The 18,377-nt window shown below is 45.1% G+C and overlaps 1 protein-coding gene across 1 annotated transcript in view; it reads left to right on the forward strand.

The window, feature by feature from the left end:
* Positions 1–5,369: 5,369 nt before the first annotated feature.
* The window catches only part of ITPKA (inositol-trisphosphate 3-kinase A), a gene marked incomplete at its 5' end in the record, with an annotated part of 36,382 nt that continues 23,374 nt past the window's right edge, over positions 5,370–18,377 (forward strand). Inside the window, one exon of the mRNA XM_082282853.1 lies at positions 5,370–5,873. Coding sequence (XP_082138979.1) covers positions 5,370–5,873 — 504 coding nt within the window. The remainder of the gene's footprint in view (positions 5,874–18,377) is intronic.

Raw genomic sequence — 18,377 nt, forward strand, 5'->3', positions numbered from 1 at the left:
TTCACAGGGAACTAAGAGGAACATGTTTGTTAGGGAGTGTTACCTGTAATCATCTCAAACACATGACAGCAAGAATTCCTTTTATTTTGTTACAACATTTTTGTGTGGATTTTCTGCTAAAATGCCAGCTGTGGAAGATAAATCCTTTATTTAAGGCAAGAACAGGGAAAACATAAGCAGAAACCATGAGAGAATCTCAGATGCTCTTCTGCGGATCTACGGGGACTTTGAGGAGGGAGCACACAATTCACATGCCAAACCAACAACCTGCAGCCAGTGATGCTGCTACCTGGTTGCTCCTTTCAGCACAGGTTTCCCATCATGAATACTATACCTGGGGCCCTTTCTCCTTACCCATTTTACTTTATTCCCTGGATATGTTGGCCCCCAGGCCAGCGGTAAGAATGTGAGGGATGAAAGTAGTGAGAGGGAAGTGAGAAGAAAAGGCCTTTCTCTTCCTCTTTCATGGTGAAGAACAGCAACTGCCTGCAGCACCAGCTGGTGCAGATGTGGGAGAAAAATATTTTTTCTCCCAAGTTTTCCCTCTGTTGTAATCTTCACCTCCTGTGTAGCTGTTTCTTCCCAGAGTACTTCCCTATCCTTCCTTATAGAGTAACCCTGTGCTCTATACACCAGCAGACCACTGTGAGTCATTTGTTGAGTGTGCTGTGCACACTCCTTCCTCCCCTCCAGCCTCGTCCTTTGTGTCTTTTCTCACTGATACGGTGCTATCACCTCATGATCTCAAACACTTGCAACCATTTTTCCCCGGGGGCAGTGGAATCTGGCTGTACCTGAGGTGTGTTGTCTCCCTCTCTTCGGTTTAAGTATGTGAGGCAGCTGAATAGTCGGGGGTACTTTGTGCAGGCATGACTTGGAAATGTAATTTTAATTCCAGCCACGAGGGGACCTTCATAGTTTATTGTCTCTTTCCTGCAGGTTCGTCTGATCCTTAGATCAGTTAAACTTAGATCAGTTAATGTTTTGCTGCTTCTTAGGTAAAAAGACATTCTTTTTTTTTTTTTTTTTTTTTTTTTTAATATGGCTTTCATTTCTTAGGTGACGAGAATTAATATCAAAAAGACCCCATGCCTTGCACAGAGAAATTTGGCAAATAACCTACAAAAATTAATCCCAGAAATAAGGAGCTCCCACTTATTGCAGCAATTGTTTTCACATCATATGACCCGTGTTTGGAGTCTCCTCTTGCATGCAGCAGCTGAGTACTTGAATAATTTGATCTGGCTGTGTTTGTATGACAAAAAGAGGATGTGATTGTAACATGCACTAACTTGCTCACTTAGCAAGGAGCAGCAAAGAGAGAACAACTAAAACACACAGCCAGGATTCCCAGCCCCTTTGGAGCTGGTGTTGAGCCTCTGAAGCTGCCTGCTGTCCCTGCTGCTGCTCCTCTGCCAGCTCCACTGGGCTGGCCACCCCATCACCTGCTCTGCTCCCACCTCCTCTGTGCAGAGAAGCAACATCCCTCGGCACAGCTGCTCCTGACACCACTCCTGAGAGGCAGCCCACCCACCGCTTTCCCTCTTGGCTTCCCAGGAAGAGATGTGCTCTTCTTCTCAGCCACGGAGGGGAACCTCTGCCTCAGGCATGAAGGGCTGTGGGTGAGTTGGGATCTTGCCTTAGGCACAGCCAGCACTCGGGCCATGTGCCTTTCTTCCAGTTTTGGGAAAAGGGCCTTCCTGTATAAAAACACACCCAACTCCTTTTCCCCCCAGTTATATGTCTTTCAGAGATATTACACCTAGGAATAAATGCTTGTGTTTGTTGCATCCAAGAGAGACTTGCAAATTGCAGCTCTCCAGTACTTCCTAGGCATTCTGAGGTCATGCTCAGCACAGAATTCAAGAAGGTGGCGCTTCTCAGCTGTCATGCTCTAAGGTCTCCAAGAAATCTCATGTGGGTGGTGAACAACTATGTATGTACTGCACAGGCCAAGTTAAACCCAAAGCCCCCCTCTAGATCATATTTAAACTGCTGTCTTCGTGAAATCTTTCTAATCTGTTTAGAATTGTCCATCGCATCTTTGCCTCCGTATTGTCAAGGCTTAGACACCCTATGGGAATGCAAACTGAAAGGAAGTAGAAATAAGCAATATGTTAAGGATAAGAATGTTTAGAAAGGGATTTCATGGGAATGAAATAGACCTTTATTTTTGCCAATATAAATAAAGGCAGAAAGCTGTTTTTGTAGCAGGCGTGTGTGAAATGTGAAACCCTGGCAGTGCGCAGCAGTACCGATATGAATCAGAATGACTGCGATAAGCAAAACGCTTCACCCCTGGAGCTGGGAAAGTGATCTGGCAGTTACAGTAGCACAGAGAAAATTCGAAGCTCCCCGTTCCTGCCCCTGACTAGCTGTATGTCTGTAGCCAACTCATGTATTGTCTATCAGTTTACCCACCTGTAAAACAGGGACATACTTATCTGTATCTTATCAGAGCCAACTCTTGGCAAGCATCACTAGTGGACGCTGGCAGCCCTGTCCTGTCAGGAGTGCAGGATTTCACAAGTGAAAAGTACAAGTCACTAGCACTTTGCTGGGACACACAGTACCATTCCTTTTGTTAAAACAGCTGTACACTTAAAAGGAAATTTGGTGATACTGACTGAAGAATCTCTTTATTTTCCAGGTAGCCTTGAAAGACTTTGAGTTAGATCTTATGCGGACTTCAGAGGTCAGTAGCTCTCTACAGCTGCTATGCTATAAAAGAAGTCAATTATACCTATCTAATCTTATCCAAGCAATCATCACTAATCAATATTATTAAAAGAACAAATTTTATACATATATTTATTAAAACAAAAATGCATTGCATGTTTTTGTTTCCATCTTCATTAGTTGAAAGTAAAATCTTAAAAATGGTATTTTATAACTGAACTGAGTTGGTAGTCCCAGAACCGTTGCCAAGGTTAAGGTTTCCTAAATAAGGTTTCTTAATCATAGACCACATATAATCTTGTAATTGCAGAATCAGCAGACAGAGCAACGGCTAAAAGAGACTGGAAACTGAAATGTCCTTCCACATGCAGCAGGGCTCTCCTGGAGGGTTCCTGTTTGACATGTGAAAGCTCATACGTAACCCCTCTCCTGTGAATAAATATATTTTTCCAGCTTGCTTATCTAGAGATAGAAGCTGCCACAGTGACATAAATGAGTTGTGTGGGTCCAACCCGTGTGTGTGCATATAATCTTGGATACCCATTTAAAAATGCCCCCTGCATTTTCTGTTCTATCTATAAATTTATCACTGAGTATTCTTATTAAACCATCAATTATAAAGTCATGGTTTTGATTAAACAGTTATGACTTTAGGTATATACTAGGTCTAATCAATTTTCATGTTTTGAGACTGTCTTTCTGCTACGTGTAATTTGAAACTAATTGCAAAAACTAATAATAAAAGTGCTGACTATCTTCTTTCAGAAAGGACTTAAATCCATTACAGTCTACCATGAAGGAATACCCTCCTACAGGTGCTTTGGTTTTCTCTCTGCCTGTTGGAGAAAAGTTGCACTGCCAACCATTTTACTCTGCACTTTACTGGTTGTGTTTTCACATATTTGGCAGCAGCTGTCAGCCCTGCCTTCCCCGCCACCTTGGGAGAACTCCCACAACTGCTTCTACACAAGACTACGTCCACCACAAGAATGGGCCATTTCAGCTGAAATTTCAGACTGCCCAAACTCCTGTCTAGGCACCACTTAATTCCAGAAAAGTATCCAAAGGTGACTGATTATTTATTAAGTTTCCCAGCTGCCTTCCTGTCTGCTCCTGAACATTCACAAGCTGTGGGCCCCGTGAGAGGCACAGCAGCCACCTCAGGAGAAGGCGTGTTGTGTGGTGCCTTTTGGAACAGGCTTTTTCAAAGGTAACCTGCAACATCAGGCTCTAAAATAATCAGCTGCAGTCAAATAATCTGACCGAATCACAAAACAGGTTAACAAATTATTTATAGCATCACCAGAGGGAGGAGTCCCAGCCGTGGCTGGGACTGTGTTGCGTGTGGAGCTCCACAGCCCCTTCTCCAAGGAGCTCCCAACCCAAGCACCAGGCAAGAGAGAGCAGATGGTGAGAGGCAGATGGGAGAGTACAAGGAAACAATGAGATAAATGAGCAAAAACTCAGCTGAAGACTTTAGCATTTGGTTCCAAAATTATTAATTTTAGTAATCATTTCAACTGATGTAATCCTACGGTAGAACGCCTTTCCTGTTCCAAAGGTCTTAATAGCTACAATTACAACACATGCCGCAGCCCAGCACGGGTTGCATTTTAGGTAAAGAGTGGGAGTTAAGCAGGCAAGAAGTACCAAGGCAGGGGGTGTCAAACGCTGAAATTCATTCGTAGAGGGGGCTGGGGTATCGCAGCAACCGGCGGCTTAAGGCAACCTGATTAAGGACTGCTCAGTAGGTGTGACGGACAAGTCGGGCTTTCCGAGAGGCCCCAAGCCCCTGTCACACGCTCTCGCAGCCCGCCGGGGATGCTACAGCGAGGCGTGGGGACGCCCAGCGCGGCCGGGGGAACACCCTCAGCTGCTGGCACCGCGAGGTCACTCACGCACTGCCACCCGGTCCCCGCGGGCTGGTGACAGCCCAGTCACACCCCCGCGCCCGCGGGGTGCGCCGAGCCACCCCGGGATGCCGCGGTCCCGCGACGGCAGTCCCGGAGGCCTGGAGGTGCCCCCCGGTGTCACGCGAACGGAGGGGAGGGTCACACACGGCCCCCACAACGCCACGGGCAGCCCTGAGGGGGTCGAGATCCCCAGACAGCACCAAAGGCCACCTCCCCCGCGTCCCAGCCGGGGCTGGGCTGGGCGGACCGCGCCGCCCCTCCGGCCCGCGGGCGGCCGGGGCGCGCCGCGCTGCGCAGCCGCCGTGCCCGGGGAGCCGCGGCCCGGCGAGGGGCGGCGGGCGGGAGCGGCGGCGTGCCGAGGTAAGGCGGGCGCGGGCGCCGGCGCCACACCCGGGCACGCACCGGGACACCCCCAGGCCGCTCCCAGGGGGCCGCCGCAGGGAAAGCGAAACCAAAAGGGTGGTGGCGGTGGCGACAGCGGGAAGGGGCGGGCAGGGGCTCCCGCGGCGCGGCTCGACTCTATTCGCTCCTCCCCTCAGCGCCGAGGCGGAGCGGGGCGGTGGCGGCGGGCGGGCGATCGGGCGGGCTCAGCGCGCCCCCATGGCCCTGGCGCCCGGTCAGCGGGCACGGTAGCAGCCTCGGGCTGTCGCCGCGGGTGACTCAGAGCTGCCCGGGCAGGGCGGGCTGGAGATGCGCCTCTCCGCCGGGCTCCGGGCAGCCGCGGGAGACTGACTGAGCCACAAAGAAGTTTCCCCGGCGGCGGCGCGGCGCTCCCCCATGCACGCCTCCGGCCGCCGGTCCTGGAGCGCTACTCGGCAGGAGCCCGGCGCCGAGCCCGCCATGGAGCCCCGCGCGGGGCTACACAGCAGCCCGGAGCTCAGCCGGGCCAAGCGGCTGACCGTGGGGGAGCTCTGCTCCCTCTTCGAGGCTCGCTGCGCCGCCGTCGCCGCCGCCGCCGCCCGTCAGCTGCCCGACCGGCCGAAGAGGGGCTGCCGACCCCCGAACGGGGTTCTGCCGCCCGTCATCCCCCGGCTCACCGTCACCGCCGAGGAGAGCGAGGAGGCGCAGGGCAGCCCCCAGGCGCGGCCGGCGCGGCCGGAGGGCGGCGGGCTGAGGACGGGCAGCTCGCTGCACCTGCAGTCCCGCAGGCTGTCTAACTCCTCGGTCTCCTCTACCGGCTCCTCGTCCCTCCTGGAGGACTCGGAGGACGATGTGCTGAGCGACACGGAGTGTAGGAGCCAGGGCATCGTGCACTTGGAGCACGGCGAGGACACCAGCCAGGTAGGGGCGCGGGGTGAGCGGTTCGCCCGGGACGCACTGCCCCCTCCCCGGGCCAGCCTGGCCGGGCAGCTGGGCTCCTGCGGGGCTCCTCAGGGGCCACTAGTTGCTCCTACTTGGAGTGAGGTTTCTGTGACCCAACTCCACGCAAACTCCGGGAAACTCCTGTCCTGGGTCGGCAGCAGTGCGCTGCGGTGCACAGGCTGCTGCGCCTGTTGGAAAAGCGCGTCTGCACGTGGGCTCCTCAAAAACCCGGCCAGGTGTGCGCTATTTCTTTCTGCTGTGGAATTGTACTTGATGTCCCAGGAATATGGGGAGATGTTTTTTGGTCATAAGTGGGTTGTTTTTTCTTTTTTCCAGTCTCCTGTGTCAGATGCTCAAAATAAAAATTTTCCAGGCATTTCCCAGCAGGTATTTTTTGTCTCTTTCAGTCCTGAGTCTGTGGTTGTCAAGTTTTGAGCCGCTTCTTGCTGTGAGCATGACAGGAGATGGGGAGGAGCTTGGAATGGATAGAATGCATGCTTTTGTCCATTCTGGCAGCAGCACATTCTTCTCAGTAAATCCCCTCTGTAATTTGGCTGCTTTCATCCACGAAGTGGATGAAAGGCATATGCTTAGTTGCTTTTTCGTGATCTTTGATGTGTATTTGCCTGACTCCATTCAGCGTGCTTCTCAGGCTTTTGTACCTGAAAAATGTAGCTTTAGTGAATTCCCCCTCCCACCTTCATTGACACCGCAGCTTAAATTGTTGTTCTACTGCCAACTCATTGGTGCTGAATTGTTTTCAAGCAGAACATATGTTTTGATAAAAAATGTATAATGAAGACGTAATGCAACTTGTAGGTGATACCTCCAGCTGGACTTTTCTCATGGTAATTGTGGGTTTGCTACTTTAGAGGACACATGGTACAGGAACTAAAATGCTGTGCACAATATTGGTTTTGTTTGCATCAACTTGTGGCCTCATTTTGGTAGAGAAGAAAACTCCAAGGTTTTGTACTTCGTCATGTTGAGTATCAAGAAACCTGTAATAATAATACTTAATTTGTACTTTTGATTCTGAGATAGAATCTGGTTTTCAGGGGAAAAAATTACTGGTTTTTTTGCTTTCTTTTCTAAAATATATGCTATGGAATTTTGCGGAAATAGCAGGAGAATAGAAATTAAAGATAATAAAGGGCCATAGGATCATTTTATTCAATATCCCTGCTATTGCATTATGTTTGCTTAATGGGGAGCAAGAATTAAGTGATGACACTTCAGCAGTAAGAGAACTCTGAGGTGGCATCATGGCATCTGATTAAACTGTGAATATAGACTGAAGCAAAACTGATTCTTCAGATAAGAAGCTGTGCTATCTCAAAGATTATGCTTCTGCGTCTTTGAAGTCATTGGTACTGAGGGCAATATTGAGACCTAAATGATTGGGAGTGTATCCTTCCCTGTAGTCTGACATGCATGTATGTAATACAGCATAAGTGGATGTGAGTGGTACTCCTTTCTTTTAGGAGGTCTTTATAGCCACCTTTTAATTACAAGAAAATAAAATATTAAAATAAGAAGATCTTTAACACTGATTTATAGACAAACTAAAAATACCTGTATTATAAATGTTTTAAACTCTGAGAGACTGTCCTGTTCATTTAGGTGCGTGTGAAATTGAGAACTTTGATAGTATTGTAATAACTCAGTTTTTGAAAAGGTTTTTGCAGTTTTCTAAAGTTTAGTGCAGGACTGGTTAATGCCTCCTTGGTAAAGTAGGTATTCCCTCAACTCAAGTAAAATACTTGATGTTTTAAAAGGCTGAGTTACATTTTCATACCTGCAGTGTAGGGGAAGATGGGGCAAACTTGCATTCTTGCATTCTGACTGATTTTCTTTACCTCATTATCCCTTCTCTGGCAAGTTGTCAAACCGGAGCAGGGACTGGTACCTAGGACTCCAAACCAGCAGAATTTCATGGCACTACCTAATAAATTAAGTGGGCTCACCTGCTCAGTGACTGCTTATGTGGTTCATCCCTCCCTTCCTTTCTGCATTACCCACCAAGAGCTCAAATCCCAGGAATCTGCTGTTTCTCCTGTGGTCAGGTGCTCTGCCTGTCATCTCAGGTGGCCGCACTGTTTGCTCCCCAATGCCTGGAGGCATCCAGGACAGTTCTTGTGATTGATGTCTTTTGTTACTGGGCAAGGCTGTGACCCCTGCACTCAGCTGTCCACGCTTGTTTCTTTAGCAAAGCAGTGACTTCATACCATGCCAAAGTTGGAGTCTATGCTTTGAAACTCTGGGGGTTCAGCTTTACAGGATGTGTCCTTTCAGCTTGTAAATCTTGAGGCAGGATGAATGTTTAGTTTAGAATGGAAGGCTTTGGGTTCAAGGTAGGCACATGCAAGTGAAAGTAACTGCAAATTTTAGGATAACCTAAGGAACGGTTTTATATTTTGAAGATTTTATTTAGAGGCAATTTGGAACATTTTGTTCATATTTATTGTTTTCAGTGTATTTTAATAGTTGAAGGCTTGTTCAAAGAATGGAACAAAAAGGATAGAGACTTTTCTGAAGGAAACTGAAATCAGAGGTGGGCCAAAGTTACTGTTTCCTAATTCATGGGAAATTTTGACATTTTAAAATTTCTCTTCTGTTGGGGAATTCCCTGAGACTTTTCTCTGGAAATGTTAGAAGTTAATTTGGAGCCTGGCACCTTACGATTAAGCTCAGACCAGTGCTCAGAGAACTGCTGGGCTGTCAAGCCTGCCAGGCTCCCCAGTGCCTACCAGGGACCTTGGAAACTTGCCCAGGTCTTCAACTGTGGGAGTAGAAGTTCTGATAATGTTCCTGTTATCAGAGCTTCAAGGCTTCCATCTGGAGACCCAGGAACCTGAGACCTAAGCTGAAGAAGGCCCTCCCAGGCCTCTCTGCTGTTGACCTGGAGATCAAGACCCAGGTGAGTCTGAAATATTGTGGGCTCTCAAGCTACCTGTGCAGGACTGTGTGTGAGATGGGAAGCTCAGGAGCCTCTGTGTTCAGGGCTTGCTGCCCTGGAGTTCTCAAGCCTTAAACCCCAGGATGGTGCCTGGGTGTGCTGTCTCTCTGACTGTATTCCTTGGAGGACAGTTCTCCTTGGCAGTTCACCTGGCAAACAACTTTCCCAGAGGATGAGTGATTCAGTTAAGTGTTTCACAGAGCATTCTGGGTTGGATGGATTGACACTTCATGACAATGTTAAATTTTTGTTTCTTTTTGAGCACAGTACGTGGGCATGTCCCTTGAGTGTTAGGGCCCGTGTGGGGGCAGTGAATACCTTGGGACCGATGGCTGACGGTGTGACAGCGCAGTCCCAGCCTGGCTCCGCTGGGACCGCGTGCCGTTTGCATCTGGGCAGGCCCACCTTTGAGAGAAGCTCAGTGGGTGGTGTTCCAGTTTCTCTGCATAAGTTATTCATGCCATTTTGCAGTAATTAGCAGAGGCTTGGAAATTGGGCTGTCCTGGCTTTCCTGAAGGAAGCCCCTTCCAACAATGAAGGGATAGAAGTATGAGAGAAGCCTATTCTGCTGCTGTCCTGTTTGTTCAGCTTGGGGTTCAGTGAAAACCAGTTGTGCAAAGCTGTGCTAATGGAAATGCCTTATTTGGAGCTCTGTAAATCTTGGCAGTTAACTTAAAAGAAAAAATATTGGTTATTTTTTAAATAGCCGATTGACAGAATAGATTTTACCCTATGGCAAAAGCTAACATTCCTGCCTTCGCTTGCATTTAAATGGGAAGCACTTCTGTAGCCTTGCTTCATGCCATCTGGGAGGTGTATATACACAGCTGAATCTTGCAGTGAAAACACCAGTGGTGCGTTTATAGTAATGGAGAGAGTACAAGAGTTACATATTTTTGTCTTCACTCTGTGAATGAGCAGTTTTAAGAAACACGAAGTCTGGTTAGCACCTTCTTTGTTGGGACAGAGGCTTTAAAAAGTGATTTTCACAGAGAATGAACACACTGATAATGTACAGCAGCCTCTTGTCCTCTTTATAGGAGAATGTTATTTACTAGATAGAAAGATGCCAAATAAGTCTACTCATTTTCATAACTGTGACCTGTCATTCCAAATTCCTAGAACTGTAACCATGAGAACAGCTGACAGTTTGCTAGAGAAAAAGCAGTTCAGTTCTTGCCTGCAATGATACCAGTCTGGTAACTTTGGGGGGATATTCATTAATGAAGTGCATTTGGTTTGGTTTCACTGATCTTCTTGATGTTATTTTTCGTAACATCAAGTACCTTAAAATGGACAAGTGTGTAGAAAGGCACACACACTTAATAGCTAACTAGCTAAATAATTTAATAAATACAGAATGAAAGTTTCAACTACTTTGGCTCAGGGGTGGGTTACATAAGCTAATGCAGTAGAATAAAACCGTTATTTTTAAATGAAGAATAGGAATGACGGGATGACATAAGTAAGACTGTTAATGGGATTTTAGCCTACTCTACAAAGGAAAGAAAGCTTGTGTAATCACTCTATCAATTCCATTTCAACAGCTTTAGTAGGTTTCAGCCAAATTTGGCAATGGCATAGACATCTCAAAGTTTCTTCAAGAGCTCTTTAAAGTTTCACAAAGGTCAGACTGGGTGGGAGAGAGGAAACCAAAATAAGTGCCTACCACTTCTTCTCTGGGGGAGAAGGTGCCAGAGGAGCTAAACAGCTGTCTTCTGTTTTGTGTGTTGACTGGAAAATTGGCATGTGCATACTGGCTAGTCCATAGGTGCTTCCATGCTGCATCGAGCTGCAGTAGGTAGTGTCTCCTGTCCTGAGGGTAATTAGGAGAAAGTGTACAGTGCTGTGGGCTGGTGAGGTTAGGGAATGTGGAAGGCACTAGCTGAGGCACAGGGGAGAAAGGGAGGAATTTATGAAGAGGTGTGGAAATATTAGGGAGGTTGGAGGGCTTTTGGAATGAGTTTATAGAGGACAGTGGCAAGCTGTGGATACTCTGATAAAGAGTGCAGGGATACCAGTCATGTAGAAACAAAGCTTCACTAGTGTGCTGCTCATGAAACAGCTGCTTTTAATGGAATACATTTTATGCTTCTAAAAACATGCAGATTTATAATGACAGTCCCAAATAGTGAAGTCCTCCTATTGTATACTGAACAAATTTGAGGTGAACAGCAGTAATGTTCCACTTCTGCACAGTTCTTGGAACAAAACTCTGAACTGGGAGCCTTCTCTCAGTTTGAGGATGAATTCTTCACCACTGTACATTGCAATGGTGGAGTATATCAAAACATCAGCAGTATCAGGTCTAATGGTGAATGTTTATTAGTAATGTGGATTCTTGTCTGTAAGGAAATTACTTAGCTCTTTCCAAATCAGTTGAGAGGCAATTAAATGTCTTATCAGATAAGAGTTTCTAATCCTGGATATATCTGAAATGGTGACTTAGAGGTTACAAGATTCTTCTTTTCTGAATCAATTTCACTCTGATAGTTTTCATTTTTCATATGTTAAAGGACATGTTGTTTGGGCATACAGTCTAAAATTGAAAGAACCCTGTGATAACTTTTTCCTTATGGACTTGTATTTCCTGCTGTATTGGGTGTGTTGTAGAAGTTTTTCTGTATGTGCATTTTTATAATGCTTGTTACAACTGGAAGGGTGGGAAAAAAGTAACAGCCAACTCCTCATCACTGGGTGATGCATATTTAAAGAGGTCATACCTAAGTATATTTTTCTCAAGCTGTCATTCTCTCACCAGATTTATTTGTGAAAACCCATGTCAGTCTCAAAAGGAATAAGGGTAATGGCTGGAGCAACAGTTTGGAAATTTTGCATGTCTGTATATTTTTTGGGTGCTGATACTGTTACCCTGTTAGACTGGCTTGATTAGAGTGAATATTTTTTAATTTATTAATTTAATTACCACGTGTAATTAATGTGGTAGTTAACATATTCAAAAATTACCTCAACTCACATCTAAAGTTTATTATAAATGGAGTGTGTTAAAGTGGACCAGTTTGATTAACTGCTCACAATGTGGTGCAATTTAATGTTGGAAGCTGAGAATGCACTGTATTTATGTGGTAAATAGCTGTTTTGTTTAGCAGTGGCTGAGAGAAAAACTAAGGATCATCAAATGGCATTTTGTAGTGATTATCTGCAAAATGTGGTGGCAAAAAAAGTAATGTTAACCTTACACATTTTGGAAGGAAAAAGTGATCTTATGTACAGCAGCAGTCGGGTCTGTCTCTCTTCTTCCTTCTCAGTCAGCGTAGTTCTTGCACCAAAATTGGCTTGTCAGTCCATGTTAATTTGGATCTTGCATAGTGTAGGTTTAAATTGAATTTTTAAGTGCTTTTCTCTACCAGCAGAGCTTCATCTCAAAAGCTCACAAGTTGGGTAAGACGGCATTGTCTGTCCAAAGCATAGCATACCTGGGGAAAAATATCACAAAAAAAAGGAGGGGAGTGGGAGCAGGTGTTACACTCCATCAACTCATTCTGAACAATAGGGAAGGGGGAGAGGCTACCTGCTCATCCAGTGTCAGACTAGCAAATACTTTGGCATGTTGTTTCCAGTGCTTAACTGATTCATTCCTGTCAGTAATGGAGAATGCTTTCTGGGATAACACATAACCAGCAGCATTTGAGTGGGTTTTTGTACTGATGAATGGTGAGCTTCTCACAAGGGATGAAATCTTTTACATTCCAAAACACGGGGGTGTGAGACTGATACTATAGAAACCTGCCCTGAACCCATCAGGCCTGGCTATTGTTGCTCCTTAGCAAATCTTCTATTCCTTGGGAAGAAGTTAGCCAAAGACAAATTGACAGTCATTTGAAGCAGTGATCATAGACTTGGCGTGATCCAGATTTAGAGCTTGGGACAGACTCTCCAAGCCAGAGTGACTGTAGGAAGCATGACACAAACACTACTTTATGGGAGCTTGGCATTAACCCAGAATCCAGGAACACTCCATATTCACAGGCTGAAGTATCCAAGTAAGGTGATGCAGTGATGCAAACACTTTAAACTGTTTATGTCAGCCCACTAATACCACCTTTATTTTACTCACATTCAACTTCAGTCTGCCATTCTTATTCAGCCTTCTGACCTCATCTGTAACATGAGCCACATTTGTAACGGAGGTGTGGTTACAGGTGATAAAGAATACGTATAGAAACATGTTATGTCTGTCATTGGTACTGAAATGTGTCTGATTCATCCAGAGGATTAACAGGAAGCTGGGATGTTGCTGAACTCTGTAAGTTAGTGGGAATGGCACAGTTCACTTGGGATGTATCAGCAGAAACTGCTTCATACAGCTTCATACATACTTCATACAGTGATAGTAGAAAATCATCATTCATTATCAATATAACTGATTTTGTCTCCTGGTCTCTGCCACATCCCAGCATAAAGTGATTCACTCTTAGTTATAGCTGCATTCACTACTCTGAGCTGCTACAGAGAACACAGCTTTCTTTGTGTCTCAGCTCTTTTCAAGCAGCTCCATACAGTTGAGAACACTGCAGCGGTTCTTTCTAGTGATGTTCACTCGAGACAGCACATCTTTTCTGTGCTCTACTTTGTTTGCTTCCTGTGGTGGAGTGCTGAATCAAATGCAGGCTTCTACTTCTCACCTTTGAAGTGCTGGTGCTAGTCAAAGTCTGTGTTGTGGGCACACAAGGGATCAGTGGAGCTCAGCTGGAAGGGATGTGTGCAGCCATCCCACTCCAGGCGCAGGAGGTGAGCTTGAGGAGGCTCAGCTGTGCACGAGGCAGCTGTGAACTGGGTTTTGCCATACAAGAAGGCATTTCTCACCAGCACCAGCCAGTGCTGGCTCACTCTGCAGCACACACTTTGGAAATGGAGGGAGCATCGTTGCCATGTGTCAGCACCTTCCACTACTGGAACCTCTTCAGATGCTCTGAAATCACCACTCTGCTGAAAAATCTTCAAAGATCCTCTGAGCACGTGGCACAGGTAGTGGTACTGTCTGGTGCTTTCAGATGACCAGTCTTATGGGTACACACATTGCAAAGGGTAGCTGCAAGCTTCTAATGCAGGCTACTCAAGGGCAAAACTTTGGAGAGGAGGGAAGTAAGAGGATTGTGATAGGTACAGGTTATGTACAGGCAGACAGAAGGGGAGTGGCTGGGAGTGGTTGGGAAGGCTACTGGAAATGCAAGAGGAAGGACTAGAGGGAAGAGCAAAACTTAATGGGCAAGCAGACTATTGCTTTAAAAGTCAAGGAAAATACATTCTCAAAAAAGCAGGAGAACATGTGACAACTGTGTTAAGAAATCATCAGTCAAACACTGAAAGTATATGTAATGAAAGAACTCGCGTGCCTGCAGTGTGGGTATGTTAATGTTCTGCTGTCTTTCATTACAAGCAGGCATAGCACTTGATGCACAGAATTAATGACTTTCAACTGTTTTATATTTCCAATCAACTCAAAGGACAAGTTACAGTTCCACAGTGACTGATGATATGTATTGCAGAACCTCTGTTTATTCATAGATAGCTCTGCAGCAGATCACAGGAAGGGGAAGACTGGCTTCCCAATTTAATGCTGCTGAATGCCGATGTGGAGAACTGCTGCCTTTCAGAGTTTCACAGTCCCTCTTTGCCTGGGAAGAGCCTAGGCAAGTTATTTATGCAGACTTTCACCATAGAAAATAACGTATTTTTCTCATTTTCCTTTTGACTGACTTGAAAGTGAGCCTTACTAGCAGAAACACGGAACATTTGTACATGCAACCAAAGTTAATGGGAGCTGTTCTACAACACTGTTCTATAGTATTGTATAACACTGGGTATTAGGAAAAGCAAAAATCGACACCTTAGATTAAGCTTTCAAAATTAGTGGGTACTTTTCATATTAACCTATCTTTCCTTCAGTATTTTTCCCTGTAAGATATGACTAAAACACTTCACTTAACAGGTTGTGAAAACAAATTCACTAAAATTTGGAAAACAGTCTATTACTGCAGTAACGGTTGCCTTTAAGTTTATCCCAAAAACTTCAATTCTGAAAATTCCTAACTTCTGAGTACTCAGTTTTGCATTTAAGACATTATTAAAGATCCATCACAGATGTAATTTTGGATCTGAACGTGTTCCAGGGCGGAAGGCACTGACATCTGGCAGTGATGTTTCATCCTCTCTCTGTTCCCAAAGTGCTTGCTGTGGAGCAAGGTGGCACTGCCTGACCTGGGTAGTGTGCCAGTGCTAGAGAGGGCACTCACAGGAAGGCTGCACTTGGACAGGCTCTGCAGGCCCTGTGACAGGTGTCCTCTGGTATGGGGAAAACCTGGTTCACAGCTGAGCCTCCTCGAGCTTATCTCCTGTGTATGGCTGAACACATCCCTCACAGCTGAGCTACACTGATCCCTTGTGTGTGCTGTATCCAGCAGTCTCCACAGAAGGTAATTAAATCCTAACGTGATTCTACTGCAAATTAATTTGAGGTTCTTACAATTTGCTAGACTTTGTCAGGTTGACTTCTGCTCTTCCCATTGCTTACTCCTCCTTTGAAAACTCTCCTCTTCCTAGATTTCGGGTTCCTTCCTCAAAACTCAAGGTTAAAAAGCTTTTGAGAGGATTCATTAGAAATTTTGTTGTGGGGTCAATATGAATCTTCTTCTAGCCTTGGGAACAGCTCAAGTTTTGTTAGAGTTGTTCAATCTGAAGCAAACCAAACAGTTTTAGATCTTTTTTGAGGTGGGTAACTTAGAGCAAATCACCAGAGAATGAAACATATAAAGAATTCTGGTGCTTTGGTGGTTTTGCAGGAAATCTGGGTTTTGAGACCCTGATCTTCTGAAAGAGGCAGGGCTGGAGCAAGCCTGTATGGCCTTTGTACTCTTCTCCATCGTTGTATGCTTACGTGATGCAGCAGAAAGGATAAAAATCTGTGTGAACAGTGTTTTTGCATGCAGATCAGCTGTTATCTTGTGCAGGGTTTGAGTGGGTTGTTGGCTAAGTGCACTTGACCTGAATATTCTAATCATGATAAGCTCTGCTTGGTGTGGGCTCCCTCCTTTGCCACCCGTGTATGTTCTGTAGGAACAGCATCGCTGACCCCACAAAGGGTCAGCTTTGTTTAGAGGAAAATGTAATCTGAAGAAACTAAGAAACCTTCCTATGCTTCAGCTCTCACTTTTAATAGTGCAGAATCCTGAGTATCAGAATTTTGAGCTGATGATTTGATACAGTTTGTATTGTCTTGCTCTGTGGAATTTAAAGAAGGACCCTGTTTGCCTTCTTTGTACCAACCCAGAAGGAGTAAGCAATTAAATCCTGAGGTACTCATTTCAGGACAGATCTTGCCATTCTGTTGAAAAATCTATGGAAGGATTTTAAAATAGAGACTCCTGACTTTCAGGTGCTTTTGCCTTTAACTTGCTCATGCTGCCAGCAGGATTACCAAAGGCAGTCAGTATTAGAAATCATGAAGCCATATTTTATATGTTAGGAAGAAGTAAGCCTCTAGAGTTCTTTCTGGCCTAATGGTCTGCCTGGATTTGGGCACTAATCGGGCCCCTATAACAGTTTCATGAGTTGTTTTCCAAAAATTTTTAGCAAGACCAAAGAGAATTATGTGCCTTCAGCAAAGACACCAAGAAAGGGAGCAAGTCCTGAGCTCTCTAACAGTCCAGTGCTTATTAATCACTATGCCAACAGTCTCCAAGTCTTTTTCCAGTGTAGGACTGGCTGATATCTTGAGTATGGTTTCTCATTCCAATATTAAAACTGGAGTGACAGATAACTAATCATCTTTCTTCTGTCCCTGTTTATACATTGGGGTTTTCTGCGTCATCTCTAGAAATATGTCCTCTTCCATTGCTGTAGTTCTGTGTCTTGATCCTAGTCTGCTTTTTCAGTCCTCTGATTTTATAGCCAACAGTCCTGTCTGGGACTATAGGATGAATGTAGCCAAGTCACCAATATTCTTTTTACATTGCATTCTTGAAGAAAAAGAGTAGATGGGCAGCAAAATCAGTCTTGGCTTGTGAAGTAACTTCTCTACATGACCTGCATAGGTCATCACCCATCTGCAAATGACATTTCAATGTCTGTCTTCTCTTTGTTGAGCCCTGGTAAATGGATATTGGTCGCTCTTGGTTTTGCTACCTATGTCCAATCTGGCACGGAAGCTGCTGCCTGCTCCATATTTCAGGAGGCTGGTGTAGGTGGTTGTGCAAGATACGGGAATGTGGCTTGCAGTTCTGTTGCTAGGAGCCAACAGTATGAAGTTCTTTGAAGTTTTATGGGGGTTTTTTATCTCTTTTACTATGAGATAAAAATTTTGGTAGATAAATTGTCTTTATAAACTACACCCTGTTCATTTTACTTTATTTTTAGGCGGGTTTGCATCTTAATAATTGGCAATTGAGGTTTGTGCTTCTACAGAGGTGGAATCTCCAGTATCCTGATGGAGAACACACGTTTACCTTCAGGGCAGAGGAAACATGCTCCATAAAACACATACACTATTGTTCAAACACCCACAGCTCTTCAGGAAGACAGATGCCTTGTTTCAGTTTCAGTCTTTAGTTGAGTCACTCATGCTTATGTAAGGTCTGAATTTGGTTCCCTTTCTTAAGGCTACATTATGGAAATTAAAATCTTAAATAATCCTTTGTCTCTGGGACTACCTGCTACTGATACAGAGGAGGAATTCAGCTCGCCTCTCTTATCTTGCTGTTAACAGAAAGTCTTTTTTGAGCCTGTAGTTTTGCTCAAGGGATAAGTCATCTTTTCTCTGGATTCCTTACATAGTTCTTAGGGCTGACTTGGGGAAGGACGAGTTTCTCTAATCTTAGGTTTGCTTCAAAAACAAACAACTACCTTGTAAGCCTCTCACTCCAGTGGGATAAGGTGAAGGGTACTCATTTCCATAGAAGTACAGGTTTCTTCATCATTCCATTAATAGGAGTGTGGGTTTTTGTTTGGTTGGGGTTGTTATTTTTTTGTTTATTTGTTTCAAAATCCTTTCAACAGAGTGGTTTGGAATAATCTCATGGTTACCAGGTTGAAGCTCGGAGGTACTAAAGTGGTTGAAGGATGTGGCTTTCCCCTAGGTAAATACCACACCCCGCTCAGTAACAGTGCCTGTCGCATGTTGACACTTGCATTCCTTTGCAAGGGGTGGGCCCTGTTTGAACAGTGCAATGCACCACAGGTGAAGCAGTCACTCCTTATGCTTCTTTAGAGGATAATGGAAGAGGCAGTTCAGAGGAAACAAGGAAGGAGAGGTGGACTACTGGACTTTGTCTTGTGATAGATAGAAGAACAGATGGCAAACTGCTACCAGTTTATGTCCAGTCTGTTTTTTACATGACATATTTTTAGACTCTAATAATCTGTTTCACTTAACACTGTATTACTGCTTGACTGTCTTATTTGAGTGCCTCGAATTTAGTTTACAAGCACTAATTACTTAAATTATTCAGCAGTGTTCTGAAGTAGAGTTGTTACAACCTGCAGTTGTGGGAACTGGAGCAGAGAAA

This window comes from Coloeus monedula (assembly GCF_965178545.1).
Source record: "Coloeus monedula genome assembly, chromosome: 6".
NCBI classification, from domain to species: Eukaryota; Metazoa; Chordata; class Aves; order Passeriformes; family Corvidae; genus Coloeus; species Coloeus monedula.